The sequence below is a fragment of the Bufo bufo genome, chromosome 6 (assembly GCF_905171765.1).
Source record: "Bufo bufo chromosome 6, aBufBuf1.1, whole genome shotgun sequence".
NCBI lineage: Eukaryota > Metazoa > Chordata > Amphibia > Anura > Bufonidae > Bufo > Bufo bufo.
Window position 1 is genome coordinate 359027079 of NC_053394.1, and position 21222 is coordinate 359048300.

A 21222-nucleotide genomic window follows, 5' to 3' on the forward strand; every position below is an offset into this window, starting at 1 on the left:
CACCCTCACCGGACAACCCCTGAGATGGTCGGCCCAATGTCGCAGAGAGCCGAATCGCCCTCAACTCCAGAACATTGATTTGAAGGGAGCGCTCATCGCGTGACCATACCACTTGAACAGAGAGATTTTACAACACTCCCCCCAACCCTTGAGGCTTGCGTCGGTTGTTAACATCTTCCAATGGAAAGGGAGGAACGAGCGACCCGACGTCAACATCGGAGACACCATCCACCATGTGAGGGCCCAGCGCACTGGGGCAATGAGATGCATTGGCCGATCCAAGGAGGCTGGGGAGCGATCCCAGCTGGACAGAATGGCTCGCTGAAGCGCTCTGGTATGGAATTGAGCATAGGGAACTGCTTCAAAGGCAGAAACCATGTGCCCCAGAGGCCGCATGCAGCGACGAATGGGAACCGGAGCTGGCCGCAACAAGGGGAGAATCTGAAGACGGAGAGCGGATAGTTTTTCCGGAGGCAAGAACACCTTGACAAGTGTCCAGTACCAAACCCAGATAAGTTGACGGACCCTTCACCAGGATGTCGTCTAAGTAAGGGATCGCCACTATCCCCATGGCATGGAGTAGGGCCATGACTGCCGCCAGAACCTTCGTAAAGACCATGGGAGCCATGGCCAGGCCGAACAGGAAGGCTACAAACTGGTAGTGAAATGGACCGCGAACCGGAGAAACCTCTGATGACTGACGGATATGGACTTACGATGTCTATCGAGGACAGGTACTCCCCCAGTTCCATAGACGCAATGACCGACCTCAGTGCCTCCAACCGGAATATGCAGACGCGAAGGAAACAGTTGAGCGCCTTGAGGTCCAGAACGGAAATGGACCGTCCCCTCTTTTTTGGGAACCACAAAGAGATTGGAGTAAAACCCCTAAAAACTGCCTTGCGCAGGAACGGGAACAATCACACCTTGCTGCAGCAGCCTGCGAATTGCCAGAAAAAAAGAATCTGCGGCTGCGGGAGAGGCCGGAGGAGATGACCCCAAAAAAACGGGACGGAGGGGAGGACTTGAAATCCAGTTTGTAGCCGTCTGCGATGACCTCCCTTACCCACGCATCTTCTTCAACCTGCAACGTCTCAATAACTGCCGTAATTAAATTGTCCACCATGGAGGACAGTTTGGACGACTGACCCTCCAGTGAGACAACATCCTCATCTGACCCTCTCTCCTCAGAACATGCCTCTTCAGCTGAGGACAATTCGGAGTAAGCCTCTCTAGAAGGAGGAGAGGCCGAGGAAACGGGAGACAAAGACACCCTTTTGGGGGAGGATATTCTGGCCTGTTTTGTGGGACGGCCGCGATGGGCACACGCCCTATGATCCCCAGAGTTGGACCAGTCAGAGGACTGCCTTGCCGACAAACGTCCCAATATGTCCACAATAGCTTTGTTGGTATTGGAGACATCCTACAGCACCCTAGACAGGGAACGCGCCCATTCCGGTTCTTCCGTAGCTTGGGCAGCGGGAAGCAACAGGTCCGGGGCCAAGCCACTTGATGGCGGCGCAGCACACACAAAGTAGGGGAAGTCTGACTAAGGGGATGGAAATTTTGCACGACAAGACGCACAGGCACCAAAGGGACCCCAATGAAGAAAAAGGGAAAGGTTAGGCCCTGCAAGAAGGGACAAATAACACTCACCCAGCCTGTGTCCCTCCAAGCAGCAAGCACCATCAGCATCCCGCCAGGTGCTTAAAATCCCGGAAGTGGGCGGATCCTACTCTTCCTCTGCTGTTGGTGTGGGGGCGGGGCGAACATAAGCCTCGCCCCCTAAATGACGCCGGCTCTCAGCGCCGGCCCATCATCTCTGGCCCCCCCCCCCCCCCCCCCCGCGCCAGAACACACGACAGCATCCCCGGCCGAACCCAGATGCCGGCCAGGGAGAAATAAGACGCACAGAAGCCGGGGCCTCAATTAACAATGGCCTCGGCTGCCCAAAAACCGACGCGCCGACCTGGAAGTGGAGCTCAGGAGGAAATTCCGCCCCGCTCCTCTCCCAGGTGCGTTCAGGAGGATACTGCCGTGGAAACAGATGACCCCAGTAGTAGGCCCCAAATGAAGCCGGGGCCTCAATTACCAATGGCCCCGGCGGCCCTGTGGAAGCGGCAATATCGTGCGGCCACGCAACCGGAGCCGCCCTCTGAGCCTTGCACCAGGTGCCACTTAACATTTAAAGGGCTCTTATTACTGCCCATGGTAGAGGACGACCACATAGGGACCATCACACATGGGGAGGAGAGGGAACTGGAGGGGGGCACTGTGGACAGTCTCCTACTCACTTGTCTGAAGTCTTCTACCCCCCTGGCTCCAGCCGGATCACCACCTTTGATGTGGGGCCCCTTGGTGAGGGACGCTACACCGGAAACAGAGGGGACTTTCGCTGTGGCGGCCATGGTGATGCGATTGCTGGCGGGAGACAGAGGTTTTTTACTGGAACCTCTGGTCCTCCTTTTCTTCCGGAGAGCGGGAACGAGCAGGGGGTTTGGGTGACCCCCTGGTCTCCCGTCTCCTGGTTGGGAGTGGAGGCTGTTTAAAAAAAATGCCTGAAGCTTCCCGCTAGAAGGAAAAAAAGAGACAAAATGAGTAAACTGGCAGACTTGCAACGCAGGAAGGTCTGCCTCCTACAGACACTAAGCTGAAACTGATTAGCTTGGTCCCTGTAAGAAGGGTATAGCTGAAGAGGGAGGAGCATATACTTTGTGTGCTTAGTGTCTGCCTCCTAGCGGCAACAGCTATACCCATGGTCAAGGCCTGTGTCCCCCAATGAGACGGATAAGAAAACTTAATGTGATTGAGCGGAGACTGACAAATTATAAATGGCTGGTGGTGCTTGGTCAATGATCGCACAACCAAGCTGGTGCCCCCTTTATTTTGGGTTCTGCAGAAGGGTATATATTGAGGCAGGGTCACATTAATAGTGGATGGCATCTCCCCTTGCTGCAATACAGGGGACCACTCTGGCGTGGTAATGGTCATGCAGATGCTGGATATCCTCTTGTGGTCATTCCAGGCTTTTTCAACTTGGACCTGTAGTTCAGCCAAGGTGGTTGTTGGCTGCTGTACACGATCCGTCGCCCCATCCAATCTCGATCTGGAGATCGAGCTGACTAGTGGATCTGCTGGATATCCTGAAGAGCACGTTGTGTAGAGTGGGCAGTGTGTGGGCACGTCTCCCAAGTCAAAAAAGGCAGTAGGTCTGGTTCCACGATATCCTGAACATACCGAAAGCTGGTCAATGTTCCTTCCACAAATCCTAGACAGAAACGGCCATAGCAGCTAATAGCATCCCGCACCCTGACACCTGGTCCTGAGTGCCTCCACACTATGCATGATGGCAATAGGCTCTCCTCAGCCATCAATTGCGAACAATAATGTTCATTGATGAAAGCAGGTTTTAACTTGGTAGTAATATTGGCTGCTGACCAAGCACCACGAACAGTTTATACAAGATCAACCTCAGCTGAATTTCATGACATTTTTCAGGAGTTTTTTTTCATTTTCCGGTAGTGTACAATGAGCGAGAATGTAGAAAAGGAAGAAGATATAATGAGGTCACACACACCTCACTCTGAGACTCTGTGTCACTCAATGGACGAGACTGGCTGCTCTCTCCAGGTGATGAAGGAGCTTCAGGGTCAACAGCTCGTAAAGTCCCATCTTCTGATACTTGGGCTTTCTCAGTCAGCTTCTCTATACCTGTTTGGGCGAACAGTCATAATGAATTTTTAACAAAACTGATGGACACGTTAGCAAAAAATCAAACAAACTTAAAGGGGTTGTCTCACTTCAGCAAATGGCATTTATCACGTAGAGAAAGTTAATACAAGGCACTTACTAATGTATAGTGATTGCCCATATTTCCTCCTTTGCTGGCCCATTTTCCATCACATTATACACTGCTCGTTTCCAAGGGTGATGACCACCCTGCAATTAAATCAGCGGTGGTCATGCTTGGACACTATAGGAAAAAGCGCCGTCCTTTCTGATAGCCGGGAGCGCACATAAGCACGCATGCCCAGCAGCTCCCATTCCAGTCACCAAGCATCTGCACTGCAGCGATAGACATAACCATGGATACGAGCAGTGTATAATGCGATGGAAAAATGAATCCAGCCAGCAAAGGAGGCAATATAGACAATCACTATACATTAGTAAGTGCCTTGTATTAAAGGGTTTCTGTCACCCCAATTTTCGCTATTAAACAGGCTGACATTATAGATGTGAAAATGTCACCTGAATTTAACTCTGCATTTCTTTTTTTTTTAAGTATGCCCCCGTTTTCGTGTGTAATTTTAACTTTTATTATATGCAAATGAGCCTCTAAGAGCAGGGGGGGGCATTGCACCTGCTCCTAGAGGCTCCGTTCGCCAACCTCATTTCCACACCCTTCTGTCTTGATTGACAGGGCCAGGCCAGCGTTGGTTCTCCTCTCCTGCTGGCCCAGTCTGCCGGGGAAATCTCGCGCCTGCGCCGTCCCGTTCAGTATTCGGCGCAGGCGCAATGAGAAAGCGGGGGAATACTTAAATAAAAGAAATGCAGAGTTAAATTCAGGTGACATTTTCACATCTATAATGTCAGCCCGTTTAATAGCGAAAATTGGGGTGACAGAAACCCATTTAACGTTCTCTACATGATAAATGCTACTTACTGAAGTGAGACAACCCCTTTAAGGTTGTAGTCTGAGGACAACCCCTTCATGGAATGAGGCAGCCACACTGATCAACTGATCGCCACTGGTAAGCTCCTATGGCCGGTTGGAGGACTTCATGAGTTAACAAGTAATTGGACAACCAAGTAGTATGTGGTGACAGCGAGTCCACTGGCATGACGGACCCTCCTTCACAGGACCAATAAAGGGGCACTTGAGAGGGGCTTACTTCTTGGTAAAATGTACACATGATAACCAAGGATCACTGGTGTTTGGGGAAACGAGAACTAGTAAATGTCCTATAGAGATGCAGGATAACCCATATAGTCACAAGGAAAACTTACCAGGGGTGGCTATTAAACTGGTCTTTAGGGTGCCAGGTTCTGCTGGGGCAGCAGGTCGGGAGCCCTCCATGGATGCTCCATCTTGAGAATTGGTGCGTGATAAGGGTTCAGCTGTTTTCTTTTTTCTCTGAAGTGCGCGCTGGATGGACGAAGTGTCTGATGGGAGGTTTGCTAATTGGTGAAATACATTACGTTTCCGGATGATGGCATAAACTAGACTAGAATTACCTGGAAAGTAATAAGAAAGAATAGAAAGAGATATAAATACAAAAAGGGACAGGAAAAAAATGAGACCCCACTCACGGTCAGAGAGGATGTCCCTTCTTTCCAGCCAATAATAGGCGTCTAGCACCTGGAGTCCACAATCTCCTGACATGTCTCTAAGAAACCACATACAAAAAAAGAAGTACAGTAAGTGAAACTCACCGTCAAACTGATACTGGATGATATTGTTAAAAACTTCAAGAAGGAAGAAAACAAGATGATGATTCTGGGGAGAGGAGAAGAGGAACCATGGATTGGAGAAAGCTTCCAGGAGATGTAGAAGCTTGTTAGATGCCACCATGGAAAGAGACTTCAAGTACGGAGATACTGTACAATAAAAGAGAGCAAACGTGAGCACAAGACAAGCACTGCAAAAATATGAAGAATTAAAAAAAAAATCCTTCATTTACTAAGCCCTGTGTGTGTTATATACATATTGAGATCAAGCGTCACGAGGGAGAACAACAGATTTGTTAAAAAAAACGAACAAAAACACAAGAACAGAAGTTGCAGAGGTGTTCTATCTTTTTTCGGAACAGACACGTAGATAGCACAAGCATCATCCATCATGTGCTTTCCACATCCGTACGTCCGTCTAAAAAGACAGAGCAAGTCCTATACTTGGCTGCAAAATGCGGACCACGGACACACTGAAGTCAACGGGTCACCAAAGTAATGTGGATGCAACCATGACGGTCGTGTGCATGAAGCCTTAAAGCCGAGGCAGCATGGTGGCTTTGGCCACAGATCTCAGTGCCGCGCTGCCTACATCACAATTCATGTCAGAGAATGGGGTCAGGATGCAAAGTAAATGTAACCGCAACACAACAAGAAATCCAGAAGGGTTGGATTTATTTCTACGGTCGTGTCGCAGCAAAAAGTGTCCCCATTCACTTGAATTGGTGTCGAAAGTGCGACATGGTAATCTTTGGCCGTGTCACGTGTCACTGTGTAGTCCCGGCCTAAACTGGTCGCATGACAGCAAACTGCATAATGTTTTTGGTCGGCCGACACCGGATGTTGTTTGGCCCTAACCTTCTGCAAACGCTTCCGACACAGACAGAACTGCGGTATGTAACCTTGTCAGGTTTGCTCTAGGCGCCACCTAATGGACAAAAGATAAAAGCAATCTTTCTTAAAAGGGACAAATTTAGGATTTTTAAAGGAGTTTCCTTGTGCACCCTCAATATATGATCTAGAGTGGTTTAGCAGGCAAATCCTAGTCCTAGTATCTCCGGTGGGGAAGGGATTCACTCAGACATACCTGGATGTCTAGGGTGGTTGTGGTAAACACTTGGGGAGCCTTCACACACTGCAGATTGTGTAGCAGAATTTTCCATGACTTGAAATCAGCTCCATTCATTTGTTTGGGGTGCCAAGCACATGGATTTCTTCTACAAGTCTCATACAGGTGAATGGAACTGATTTTCAGTAATGTGAAGGCACCCCTAGAGGGTTTGTCCAGAATTAGAAAAACATGGCTTCTTTCTTCCAGACACAGCGCCACACCTATACATGGGTTGCGTCTGGTATTGCAGATCAGTTCCACTGACGTGAACGAGGCTGAGCTGCAATACCACATAAAACCAATGGGCAACCATGGTGCTGGTTCTGGAAGAAAGCATCCATGATTTTTTAATTCTGGACAATCCCTTTAATATTGCTTATTACATAATTTTAGTATAAGGGTACTTTCACACTTGCGGAAGAGGATTCGTGCAGGCAGTCCCGTCACTGGAACTGCCTGCCGGATACGGCAATCCGGACGCAAACGGATGCCATTTGTCAGACGGATCTGGATGCAGATCCTTCTGACAAATGCATTGAAATACCGGATCCGGTGTCATCTGGAAAAAACGGATCCGGTATTAATATTTTTTTTTGCATTTTTAAAGGTCTGCGCATGCCGGATCCGTTTTGCTGGAACACTTAATGCCGGATCCGGCACTAATACACTTCAATGTAAATTAATGCCGGATCCGGTAAGTGTTCAGGATTTTTGGCCGGAGAGAAAACTGCGGCATGCTGCGGTATTTTCTCCGTCCAAAAAACGTAAGAGGGACTGAACTGATGCATCCTGAACGGATTGCTCTCCATTCCGAATGCATTAGGATAAAACTGATCAGTTTTTTTCCGGTATTGAGCTCCTAGGACGGAACTCAATGCCGGAAAAGAAAAACGCTAGTGTGAAAGTACCCTAAGGTTATGATTATATAGTTTTGAATAGTTAAAGGGTTAACAGGGATTGTATAGGGCAGGAACGTGTACCTTTAATTTCATTTTACTTATTCTGCATAGGTACAGCATTTTTACCGGGGTCACAGCTCTGGTTTTCCGTTACAGAACTCCAAATTCTCCGATTCCCTTCACACCAGTTATTTGATATGATACAGACTGCTACCACTAGAAGGCGCACTTAGCATAGGGATTTACACAGCATTAAAGGGGTCATCTGATGAAAAATATTAATCACTGTACATATCCACAGGGTAGGGGAGGATCGCAGGGACCCTTACAATCGCTAGAACAGGAGTTCCAAGCCCTCCATTCTAGAGGAGTATGAATGGAACCGTGATAACACATACACCTTGGGATTGACGGTGAGGGTCCCGGAGGAGAGACCCTCAGCAATAACACATTGATCACCTATTCGCTGAATAGGTCATAAATGTTTTGCTATGTGGGATATCCCCTTTAAAGAGTTTCTCTGGCCTTTTAATATTGATGACCTATCCTCAGGATAGGTCATCAATATCAGATCGGTGGGGGTCCGACACCTGGCAGCCCTGCCGATCGGCTGTATGAAGGGAATGGACGCGCAGTGCGGACGTGTCGTTTCCCATCTCTCTTCTTGCTTGCCCTAGACATAGCAGCAGCGAGCAGGAAGAGAGACGGGAGATGGCATGGGCACACTGCACGCACCTTCCCTTCATACAGCTGTTCGGCGGGGTGTCGGGCCGGACGCTCGCCGATCTCATATTGATGACCTATCCTGAAGAAAGGTCAATATTAAAAGCCGGGAGTACCTCTTTAAGCTCAATAATAAAATCATGTGCAGGGAGCTCCCCCTAGTGGTAGCAGAAAGAATTTTAGCATTTTATTAGTTAAAGGAGTTTTGTTGATCTCAAAAATTTTAAATGAGGACTGGAAATGATCAAAAATGTAGCCTTACTCTCCTAATCAAACCACCGCCATTTCAGTGGTCCCAGAGGTCTTTGTTTCCACTGCAGCAGCAATGACGTCCCTGACTACTCCATGAGATCACAGCAGCCAATCAATAGCATCAGCAGTCCCCTGGGATAGTCGGACATGTCATCGCTGCAGTACGGGTCCTGTCACAGCAATGATATACCCAACCACTTTACATGTCTACTGAGATCAGCAACTGGCTGCAGTGATCATGTATAGCAGTCGGGGGGCATCATTGCTGTAACAAAGACCACTGGGGCCACCAGAATGGCAGGAGATTGAAAACAACCCTTCATGTGCTCCCGCATCCATACAGCTTAATATACTAACAGGTTTATATACTAATACCCTGCATACTACCTTTCCTTCCCTCCTCTACCTTATGCTGGCCGCAGATTTCTGCCAGATGATTCGACTGCTACCGGAGGAAACCATGATCACGCCGAATGGATTTTCTACATGCTCTATTGTTTCCCCTGAGGTGTTTGTCTGCCGTTCATTTCCCACCATCCTTCAAGTTAAAAGGATTTTCCAGGACTTTAATACTGAAAGATCTATCCTTGGATAGGTCATCAGTATGTGATCGGTGGGGATCCGACACCCAGGACCCCTGCTGATCAGCTTTTTGAGAAGGCACCGGCGCTCCTCTGAGTGCGCGGCCTTCTCGCACCTTACCAAGCACAGCGACGTACATTGTATGGCGGCTGTGGTTGGCATCTTGTGCAGCCGCATTCATTTCTACGGGGCTGAGCTGCGCCTAGACACGTGACCGATGTCGTCACCGGCCTAGGAAAAGCTGAGAGATGGTAGCGGCTCTACTGCGAGCACCGATGCCTTCTCAAACAGCTGACTGGCAGAGGTCCCGGATGTCGGATCCCCACCGTTTCAGATACTGATGACCTCTCCAGAGGACAGGTCATCAGTATTAAAAGTCTCGGAAAACACCAAAGCCTATAGCAGCCAAAAGCGATCTGATATCTATGGTCAGATTTAGAGGACTGTGCCGGCTGTGGAGTGTCCGGTCGCCCTGGAACCACGTGACACCCTGTGTGGTTGAAGATCTTTCAGGAAATACAGCTACACGTGCAGAAGAAGTCATCATGATAAAACCCAATCATGCAATCTGCTCCCCATCCTTGTACCATTCACTATGATGGTCAGCAGGCAGTCATACAAGGGTTGTAACCGCTGGTGTCCACTGGTGATGATCTTGTGAAAAATCTGCAATAGGGGGAAAAAAATATAGTAGTTAATGGAGATATATAACGTGACCTATTGCCTACGTTGCACACATCAGTCCTACATGTAAAACGTGGTGCTCACCACAATCAGCAGGTCTGCATGTGTTCCTGTGAACACGGGGATATCCATCGGGACTCTCACAGAGTAGGGCTTGTTGAGGCGAACGCCAAAGTTCCTCTCGCCACTTAGCAGCAAAAGAATGAAAACCCCGATGTGCATCAGACCGACCCGAGCTGCAGGAAGAAACACAGTGAGCAGGTGGCACGGCGCGTGACAGACGAGGCGACAAAAAGACCAGGGTGAGGGGCGAGCAGAGGTGAGGGAAGAAACAACAGGGGTGCAGTCTCACACTGGTCCGCTCGTGCATCGTTCAAGTAGTACAGAATGGGAACCAGAACGTCCAGGACGTCACTGCTCTTCAGAACAAAGAACAGGAACTTCTGTGGGGGTGAGAGAGACAGTAATGGTGAGAGACCAAGCACCCAGCCCGTGTGGCACCCAGTGCACCCCTCTTTTATGGACTACAGTCAAACATTGACTTGGAGGGAGCTGCAATAAGAACAAGTCCTGACCTTGTTAAAGTCGCACAGTTTCCAAAACAGAACCAGCAGCTCCTGGTGGAATTGGATCTTCTTGGTGGAGTTTGGCAGATATGTCTGAGTGAGTGGATTCAGCAGAAGGCGGGCGAGTCCCTTTAAGATGAACTGGAAGTCCTAGGAGTTAAAAAGAAGGTCCTGGGTCAGCATCAATATAAAAATAAAAATATATATATCAAGTAAGCTCAATGAAAATAAGAAAAAGACGGCTGTAAAGGGGAGAAATTGTCTCTCCCTACACTCCAGAATTCTGGCTTCAAAAAGACTCAAAGTAGGACTTTGCAAATTTTTGGGTTTATTTGTACAGACATTTTGCCACATTTTGCATTTGTATACTTGCTCCAGTTTAGAAAAGTGGACGTGGTTCAATTGTCGAGCTAATGGAAGTCACCCGAGGTGCTAGGGAGTCTCGTCCCCGTCCCCGCCTGCTACCCCGCCCCCCCTCCCGACACCGGATGTTTTCATCTGCTCACGGGGAGAAGCAGCGGGGGCAGGAGCGGCACTGGGAGAAGGGAGTGGGGTAAGTATATTCAGTGTGCGGGACCCGGGCATATGGGAAAGAATTTTATACTGTCAGATAACCTCTTTAAAGTCGCAAAAATTGTCGCAATCTTACCCCAGTAAAGGGGGTGTCATAAAAATTGTAGCAATATCTCAATAAAGAAGCAACAGACTTAGGCTACTTTCACACTAGCGTTCAGAGCGGGTCCGTCTGATGTCTGCTCAGACGGATCCGCTCCTATAATGCAGACGTTTGTATCCGTTCAGAACGGATCCGTCTGCATTATAGCTTAGAAAAAATTCTAAGTGTGAGAGTTGTCTGAGCGGATCCGTCCAGACTTTACATTGAAAGTCAATGGGGACGGATCCGTTTGAAAATTGAGCCATATTGTGTCAACTTCAAACGGATCCGTCCCCATTGACTTACATTGTAAGTCTGGACGGATCCGTTTGCCTCCGCACGGCCAGGCGGACACCCGAACGCTGCAAGCTGCGTTCAGGTGTCCGCTTGCTGAGCGGAGCGGAGGGCAAACGGTGCCAGACTGAGGCATTCTGAGCGGATCCGCATCCACTCAGAATGCATTGGGGCAGTACGGATGCGTTTGGGGCCGCTTGTGAGCCCCTTCAAACGGAACTCATAAGCGGAGCCCCGAACGCTAGTGTGAAAGTAGCCTTACAGATGCACCAAATTTGTCTCCAGCTCCAATGGTGGGACCTGCACCTATCTCGAGAACGGGACCCAGTCTCGCGGTCAAAGCAAATAGGAAAGTGGCCGAGTAGGTGTGCTTGGCTATTTTCAGGAACACTCATAGAAGGTAAAGGAGAGCCACAGATGCGCGACCACACCCGCATCTATAGGACATCTATGGCCCATCCTGTGGACATGTCATAACTGTCCAAATTGGACAACCTCATTGACTAGATTTATACCACACACCCAACCAGTATGCAGCATCCTCTTACCTCCTCCCTGTGGATCCGCGACAGATAATTCACAAACAGATTGTCCGGTGCTGGGTTCTAAGAGAACAGTGAACAGGATTAGTCTACGGTATAAGCGGTAGTGAAGAGATTAGGTGCCCTGTGTATGGCGGTAACGTACATCGCCCTCATCCATTGCAGTACTAGTAGTGGTACCATCCATGCTGGGACTAGATGTGACAGCGGGGTCCGAGTCCAGGGTGACAATGAGCAACTGCGCAGAGACCTCGACCATCGGTTCGCGCGAATCCCAAAAAAGCAAGTGGTTGTAGGGAATTCCATAACCAACGGGGTCATATGCGCACACCACATTCAAGAGGGATGTGAAGAGGGGTAGGGCATGACTGCAGAGAGAAACGAGAGCAAAAGAAAATGAATAATAGCCATAAAATACGTAAGTGCCGAGAAAGAAAAGGTCAGATTCCCCTATTAAAGGGTCTCTCCACCTTCAGGGAGCCTTTTGGCAGAGAACCCCCCACATCAAAGGGATCTGCAGATGGAAGCATACTTACCTGCATCCTGCCATGGGTTTCCAAATGAAGCCGACGCGCTCCGGTCCTCGCTGTTAAACTTCCCGTTTGACGTGATTGGGGCCATGTACCTCTTGCATCAAGTCACTGGGTCACGTGACGCAAGGGGAACACCGCATCGCGTCAACACTGGTAGGGAATGTGTGTGACATATGCAGATCTCCATAAGCAAGCAGACTACTAAGACTACTACTAAGCCCAGGGGTGTACACAGATCTCACAGGGCACCATAGGAAAACAAAGTGAGATTTCCAACAAATTTAAAATATATATATATTTTTTTTATTAAGCAGAGGAATTTTTTTAATAAAAGAAATGTCACACTCGTATCAACCACCTTACATAAATATGGCACTCATGCACACCATATTTCTCTATGTATTTACACCAGTCAACTGGCATCAATGCAATGATATATCCCCTCCTATGATGTTCTGTGTTCTCGGCTTCCACTCACATATTACAAAACTGACTGCCTGCAGCCACCAATAGGGGGAGCTCAGTGCACAGTAATTTATAGTTACCATTGCACTAAATGGAAGTGGTAAAATCTCTTTGCACCGAGCTCCCCCATGTGGCAACTTCAAGAAAATGCCACAATCTGTCAATAATGCGCCCCCATATGCCCGGGCCCCTCACACAGATAGTAATTACCTCACTCCCCACCACCCGTCGCTTCTGATGCGCGGCACGGCCGCAGCTGCATCTCCCCGTCGTACGGATGAAAACATTTAGCGGGGGGGGGGGGGGGGGGGGGGGAACAATAGCAGGCTGTGACGGAAACGAGCATCCCTAGCATCACGGGTGATGAGAAGGAGGCTCGTTCCTTGTCGCAGCCTGCTATTGACTGCCAAACCCCCCACCGTCGCCGGATGTTTTAATCCACGCGGCGGGAAGATGCAGCGGTAGACGTGTCGGCCTCAGAAGTAACGCGGGTGTCGGGGAGCGAGGTACGTCCAATCTGTGTGAGGGGCCCGGGTATATAGGGGAGCTTTATAGGTCTTTGATAACACCTTTAAAACTCCCTACTGTCAATACATGCAAACAGATGTATGGAAGGGTCGGGAGGAATAGCTGTCGGATGAAAAATAGTTATTGAAAGGTGTATGGCCACCTTAACTATGCACAAAAATGGAGGGGAACAGTTACTTTTTCTATTCAATCTCATATTACTGTACAGTGTTGGGAGAATTCAGCTCTGAAGCCAAGAGAATTCAGAATGTTGCTCTGGGAGAAGCATGCAATTAGACGTCATCTCCCTCACCCACAGTCATCCACAGACACAGCAGACGAAGGGAATGTGTCATCAGAAAATGGCCTATTGTTTAATGCACGTTTTTATATTTAACATTTTGAAAGAATTTTTGGTAATGTTATTTAAAATTTTCCATGTCTTTGTCTATACCTAAAGAAAAAACATAAAATCCTGCAGTTTTTGCACTTGCAACTAGGCCTAGGAATAGGCGCCACTTCTTGGTCTGTACAGATCACTTTACTGCAGTTATCTGCCATTCTAATCCTGCCTGTAATGATATCACCTCTGTGTACAGGTAAGGCAGGATCCACCATTCACAATAGGTGATTGTCAGAGCTTATCTATTCTTTCCTTGTACAATGACCTCTGCACAGGTCACAGAGCATGGCCAGAAAACTGTCCCATAGAAGTCAATGAGGTCCTCTCCTGATCATTGTGTCTATGGACGATGTGGCTGCCGTAAAGCAATTTTCTTAATGCTTTCTGAATGCTCAGGCAAGATGGCCGGCCCCATGATCATGTTAAGGAAATAGAAAAAATAAATCTGCAATCAGAAAATAAAGAAGGTTGTGAGTCTCTAACTGGTTTTAAAAAGGACCTTTCACTAGATAAAAAAATCTAAACTAAGTATACAGACATGGAGATTGGCGCCCAGGGATCTCCCTGCACTTACTATTATCCCCGGGCGCTGCTCCGTTTGCGAGAAGAAAAAAACTCTCAGGCTATGAGCTGAGCGCTGCGATTGGCCATACATGCCTAGATCTTAGTGCTGGCATCGGCACCTGGCATACCAGGGTAAGTGCAGGGGCCCACTGTGCTGAGAATATGGCATGCTCTGCCTGCAGCGTGCACCACGTTCCCCTGCGCCGGCAGTATCACATACCCGGTATTTATGACAAGGCAGGGCGATCCGTGGCAATCAACCCCTTGGGTGTGGCACCTGAGGGGTTAATTGCCGCGGTTCGGCGGATCGCCTTGCCCTGTCATAGAGGCCGGGTATGTGATACTGCTGGCACCCGCAGCCTACGTTTGTATTAATGGTTTATTTAGAATCATTGGTGGCGCAGTGTGCCCCACCCAATCCTAGTATTATAATCATTGGTGGCAGTTGCCACAGGGTCCCCTCCCCTCCTCCTCAGTAATCTGATTGGTGGCAGTGGCAGCTTCCGAAGGGAGCCCTATTAGTGAAATGGTGTGGCTCCAACCGGTTACCATGGCAGCCAGAATGCTACTGAAGCCCTGGCTGCCATGGTAATCTCCCTGCTGTGTGCAGAAAGCACAGGGCAGCAGGGAGAGTGTAAAGTCCTATTCACCCTAATAGAGCTCTATCAGGGTGAATAGGACAACGGTTCTAGCCTCTAAGGGGACTAATAATCTCTCCTATGCGGTGAACTCCATAACAGAAAAAAAAAACTAAAAAGACGTTAGTTGCCATTTTTTAGTCACCTTGCCCCCCCAAAAAAATAGGATAGGACTGTTCTATTATGGGCCGGATGTTCCATAAAATGCGGATTGCACGCAGCTTTTTTTGTATTTATTTTATTTTTTGCGTGGTATTGAATTATATCATTATCGCAATTACCAACTCTCAGGGGGGAGGCCACTGGGGGGGTCATTACACTGTGAGGGGGCTGGGGGTTATAATACTGTGGAAGGTGGCCACTAACGGAGTAATTATATTGAATTGAGGACCACTGAAGGGTCATTATACTGAATGGTGGCCACTATACTTTCCAGGGGGGAACTGGGGGGCATAACACTGTAGGGAGGGCCACTGGGAGTCACTATACTGTGTGGACGGCCACTGGGGGACATGTAAATGTAAAAAATGCCACAAGGGGGCCCACATGAACCTGGAGCGGGCCCTGCTAGCTCTAATAAACTAACAAATAAAAAAAAAAAAAAAAAAAAACACAGTTCCACTTTAAGTGGCAGAAAACATTTTTGGTGACAGAATCCCTAATATGGGAGCCAGCTGGAGATTATGGTCTAGCACTAAGGGAAAGCAAGAAATAATAGAACTTTGGGGACCTCATCAGTGCCAGCAACAAACACGTGCGTTCCCTGCATAAATCTCATGCATTTACATATTCCCAATTATGTCACAGCCGATGCCAAGTGGCAACAAGCACATTACCCTTCCCATAGACTTAATATTCTAAGGCTATTTATAACGGAAACCACAATGCAGTACCGATCCACTGCATGACTGACATCAGCCGCACCCAATCAGCATCAGACGTGTCCGACTGACTTATAACTGGGGCCCTTGTTTTAAACGAAAAAGTAGTGTTTCATGCAAACATTTTTGTGAGCTCTGGAGATACGCACAATGAGGAAGTGATTAATGGGCATCAGATCTGTACCTATGACACTGGCTGACCTGTTACATGTGCGCTTGGCAGCTGAAGGCATCTGTGTTGGTCCCATGTTCATATGTGCCCGCATTGCTGAGAAACATGAGGTTTTAAAATATTCAAATGACCCTCTAGGAGCAACGGGGCGTTGCCATTACACCTAGAGACTTTGGTTCTTTTACAATCGCCTCTCCATTTTGATTGACAGGACCAGACAGCATACACATCATCAGGCCTGATCCTGTCAATTAAAGTGGAGAGGGCAATTCAGTTGCAGAGAGAGCAGAGCCTCTAGGTGTAATGGTAACGCCCCCGTTTCTCCTAGAGGCTCATTTGCATATATTAAAACATCCTTTTTCTCAGCAATGCGGGCACATATGAACACGGGACCAACACAGATGTCTTCAGCTGCCAAGTGTACATGTAACAGGTCAGCCAGTGTTATAGGTACAAATCTGCGGACAGATGCCCTCTAAAAGGGACAGACTAGGGGTGAGCGAATCGACCCATACAAATCGATTTGTTCATCTGAATGAATTCTGTGTCTGTGAGGGGCTGTTCCTCTACAGACAAATCCCTGCTGATTGGCAGGAACAGATATCTTGCATGGCTCTGACACCCGCTCGCCTGCGCTGTTACTGCAAGTAGCGGCGCAGAGGCTCTGCCTCCGATTAGGAAGCAGCAACTGGTGCATGCGCTGCGAAAAAAATTTAGTACATTTTATTACTGTGGATTTGTAATCAGAGCTTCTGCACATGCGCCGCTAATCACAGTAACGGCACAAGCGAGACTGTGTCAGGGCCAAGCGAGATGTCCAGCCCTGTAATCCAGCGACCGGGATAGCGTCTACAGCTGTGGGGACACTCCATCCCAAAGAAAGACATTTTTCTGGAATTACCGACAGCAGGGGACCAACTTTACAGGGTGCAATTGTACTCAGGTTGGGCCCTGGAGCTTAAGGGGCCCAAACTGTACCAATATTACAAAAAACATATGATAGTTGGGAGACCGAATTATAAATGCTATACCGGGGCTCAGGAGCCTAAAGTAAAGCCTCTGCCCGTCAGTAGGATCTCACTGAAATAACTTCTTATAAATGACCAATAAATAGTTAAAGGGGTTGTCCAGGATTACAGAATATGGCTGCTCTTTTCCAGAAACTGTGCCACATCTGAACACAGTTTGCACGTGGTATCCCAGCTCAGCTGCAATTACTTCAATGGAGTCGAGTTGCAATACCAGACACATCCCTGGATCAACTTGCAGGATAACAGGCCGAACTGGATGGACAAATGTCTTTTTTCGGCCTTATGTACTATGTTACTTATGTACTATGTAACCCAAGGACAGGAGTGGCGCTGTACATAGGTATTGAAAACGGAGCATTCATTTAAAGTGTAACTGTCATTCTTTTTGTTTTTTCGTAATGTACAGGGACAGTGAAACTGACCATGTTTGTAATATACTTTAATTACTGAAATCGTACATTTCTATTAGAAAAACCGCTCTAAAGTGGCCCATTTTGAGCCTTAGCAACGCTCCTCTGTCTTCTGTTTACATAACAGTGGAGACTTGCTAACACTGACCGTGTTTTATAAACAGAAGACAGAGGAGCGTTGCTAAGGCTCAAAATGGGCCACTTTAGAGCGGTTTTTCTAATAGAAATGTACGATTTCAGTAATTAAAAGTATATTACAAAAATGGTCAGTATCGCTGCCCCTATACATTACAAAAATAAAAAAAAGAATGAGAGTTACACTTTAAAGCATTTGGTTCTTTTCTTTCATCGTTTTGAAAAGTTGCCATGTAGCCGCTTTATTATAGCAGCAAGCCATTTTTCTATACTTCTTGATATAGTCTCCTGATGAACCTTTTATGAAGGGGAAACGCGTCGAGACTGAGACTTTAAACTGAGTGTAATACTTCATGATTGTGGTAGAGTGCCATCTATCCTGATATATTGAATGTATCATTTTATCATCTACGGAAGATGGACATTTTTCCAATGGTGTTATAAACATTGTTCTTATACTGTGGGATTCAGATATTGTGCTGGACCATCCTCCCTTGATTTGATTTAGCACTCTTTAACATGGTTGGTAACTGAATTGCACCGCTGTGATTATCTATCTTGTTGACTGCTGTGGAGTAACCGTTACTCCTGCTCGTTTTTTCCACTATCGTTGATGCATGACCCGGACATCCATATGGGTCTACTTGCTACAAGGGCCTTTTAAGGACAGACAGGCTAGGCACGGGGACGGAGTGTTCCCACCATCAGGGTGCATCTCTGGGCTGAGTCAAGGTCAGGGACACCATAGGGACACATTAGGGACCCGGATGGTTTGTCTTTTGGGTGTACCATCACGATCAGCCACCCTGTCTGTCACTTTTAACTGGCTCCCAGTGTCTGTTTGTAAGTGTTGTATGTCTATTAGTCCCCATGTGAGGGACCTCTGTGTTATTTTTTAAGCATTTATATTAAAAGTTATATTTTAGGTAGTTGGCTCCTGTGACACACTTTTCTATATACAACTACCCACCACGTATTTAATTTGTCTTTGATACACTTTAAAGCATTCCTGTTTTAGGCGACTCCTCAGAATATGTTCTTGTGTGTGTACACGAGGAACAGCACTATTTCTGCCCATGATAGGACTTGTATTCAGCTTTTTTCCCCATCTACATGAGCCATCTCTAATTGCTCAGTTTGCTTTGAGACAGTGGGTGTAGACTAACTGCTATAATGTCTCCCATACACAGCACACACAGAAAAGAAGATCCTGCTCCCCTATCTCTCTGTAGCACAACCTCAAAAGCAGCAGCATCTTTGTGTGTGTCTCTTTCTCTATGCAGCTGCTCCCTCCTCTATCTCCCCTTCCACAGACTTCTATAGGCAGTGGTAATCTGATCTCTCCAAGATGAAAGTCCAGCTCCACCTGTTTCTCTCTGGAGACAGATTTTGAACAGTGAATTGGGAATGACTGATCAATGCGGGGTAGAAGAAAAGGAAACTGATAATTGGAGAAAGAGGCATTTTTTTTTACGTAATAAGATATATTACAAAGTTTCTGATCATCACTTGTATTATTAATTTATAGGAATAATTTGGTTAAACTTTAGTACTATTATCAATCAAATTTTTATTCACATACCGATTCTCTGTGGAGCAAAAAAACTGCACCCATGGGTTAGTGGTACCGCTGTTCTCGGATGATGGTGGGAGATACATTGCCTCAGAGAAACATGTCAGGAGAAGTTTGAGAAGTTCAGTCCTAAAAGCAAATGAAGAACTCCAATTACATTTTTCACAAGGAAACAGCTGTCCAAATCTTACATTTTAGTTCTGGGAGAAGTCAGACTATATGGTGTCCCTTGAATATTATTTTGGGGAAGAGGATCTCATCTGTCCTTCATCATTACAAAATAAGACTGGGCATCAAAAACATTACTAGCTCCTGGGCCGGCCAGCGTATTAGTATTATGGTTAGCGAATCATGGACCATATAACCCTATTGGTACAAATTCTGTTTTATTACTACTGGAGAAATGCTCACGTACCTGTTGAGATCATATGTGTGGTTGGGTGTTGGAGAGTGAGCAAAGCCAACACCAGCTTCCCAGATGTATTCACAGCTGTCAAGAGTGTGGATGTCTTCTGCTGCATCCTACAGAGACACAAAACTCATTTATAGCTGAAGGGGCAAGTTCACCACAAAGACGATTTCTACTAATCGGAGTAAGAATATCCTGTGTCTACCATGCTTCTGTACTCCAACTCTACCAATTAAAGGGGTATTCCCATCAAAGAATTTATGGCATATCCACAGGATATGGGATAAATATCTGACAGATGCAATTCCCACCTCTAGGACCTGCTCCTATCTCAAGAAAAGGGCCGTCTCATACCACCTTGAACAGAGACGTGACTGCGCATGCACGGCTCTCCCAATTCGCTTCTACAGGACTTCCGAAGCAGAGTAAGCACCAGCACCTATTGGACATTTATGGCATATCCTGTGGATGTGCCATAATAAACATCCACACGGCACAACCATTTTAAAGGTTATGCACACCTTCTGGTCAATGCTTTGTTATGATTGCATTTTACTCATTTTGGGCTAAAAATCTTTTTTTTTTAATTGGTCTTTAATAAACATTTTCAGCCATTTTTGAGATACAGGGGTTAAAATCAGTCTGTTTGCAGAATATCAATTCTCGGTCCCATCAGCTGATGGCTCATTTGAAGCCTTATCTCGGATCACCTAACCTCATAAACATTCATACTATCTAAACTCTTATCTAACTGATAAGAATATGGATTAGATGAGTGTTTATGAGGTCAGGAGATCAGAGATAAGGCTTCACATGACCTCAGCAGTGACACTATGCAGACTGATTTTAACCCGTTTCTCAAGAAATTTTTTAATAAAGACCAATTGAAGAAAGAAAAAATGGTTTTTAGCCCAAAATGAGTAAAATGCACCCCCAAAGGTGTCCATAGATGTCCAAGTCACACAAAAAGGTATGCAAGAGTGAATTCATACTGCAGTTGCAGTGTATGTTTGACGTACGTGCCAAGAAATCTCCTGGCGACTGGCGTACAGGTCAAATGTATCCATAGGTTTCCATTCAGCTCATGAAGACCAAAAGGGTTAACTGCGCTATGCAAAAAAACTATACTGCGTAAAACCCTGGAGCCTACTGGCGTTGTACACCGCTGTAGGCTCATCTTGATGTATGTCTCTGATGTACAATGTGAATACACCTTTAGGCTATGTTCACACAATGGATTTGATGGATTTTGGCACTGTCAATATCTGCCACAGTTTCTGCCCCGTTATTTTAATTTCGATGCCAAGGATCCACTCGTGGTTTAGAGTCACTGAATATAGCTAAACTGAACAAACACCCGCCACGGCTTCCACCGTGACACCGCGCCAAGAAAGAACATATCTTTTCTTGGCATGATCATGGCTTTAAGCTGCCAGCAGCGCGTGCAGAAGGGAAGCGGATAACACTCGGCCACTGCCAGCTTTTTGGCGTGGAATCAGAGCCAAAATTCCTCCATCAAGAGGCGCTGTGTGGACTGGTCCCAAGTATGCATTTGCTGAATAAGCGTATCTGAGGCAGCGCTCACCGCTCCACTCTTCTTGTGACTTTGCACCGTAAACTCAGGGCAGAAGAGAAGATCGGCAATGGCGAGGAGCAGAGATTCAGCCAGCGGACGCGATCCATCGTCCTCCTCATCCTCATCCTGAAAGAGACAGACGACGGCCAGTAAGCTCTTTATTGACTGA

At 47.1% G+C, this 21222-nt stretch overlaps 1 protein-coding gene across 1 annotated transcript in view; it reads right to left on the minus strand.

Moving 5' to 3' along the window:
• Window positions 1–21222, minus strand: part of HID1 (HID1 domain containing) — a 51756-nt gene that overhangs the window by 12649 nt on the left and 17885 nt on the right. Inside the window, exons 4-15 of the mRNA XM_040435672.1 lie at window positions 21063–21179; window positions 19484–19590; window positions 19078–19197; window positions 11902–12124; window positions 11763–11819; window positions 10275–10415; window positions 10052–10142; window positions 9784–9935; window positions 9603–9681; window positions 5434–5598; window positions 5008–5235; window positions 3578–3711 (exon numbers count right to left, since the gene is read on the minus strand). Of these exons, the coding sequence (XP_040291606.1) occupies window positions 3578–3711; window positions 5008–5235; window positions 5434–5598; window positions 9603–9681; window positions 9784–9935; window positions 10052–10142; window positions 10275–10415; window positions 11763–11819; window positions 11902–12124; window positions 19078–19197; window positions 19484–19590; window positions 21063–21179 (1614 nt within the window). The remainder of the gene's footprint in view (window positions 1–3577; window positions 3712–5007; window positions 5236–5433; window positions 5599–9602; window positions 9682–9783; window positions 9936–10051; window positions 10143–10274; window positions 10416–11762; window positions 11820–11901; window positions 12125–19077; window positions 19198–19483; window positions 19591–21062; window positions 21180–21222) is intronic.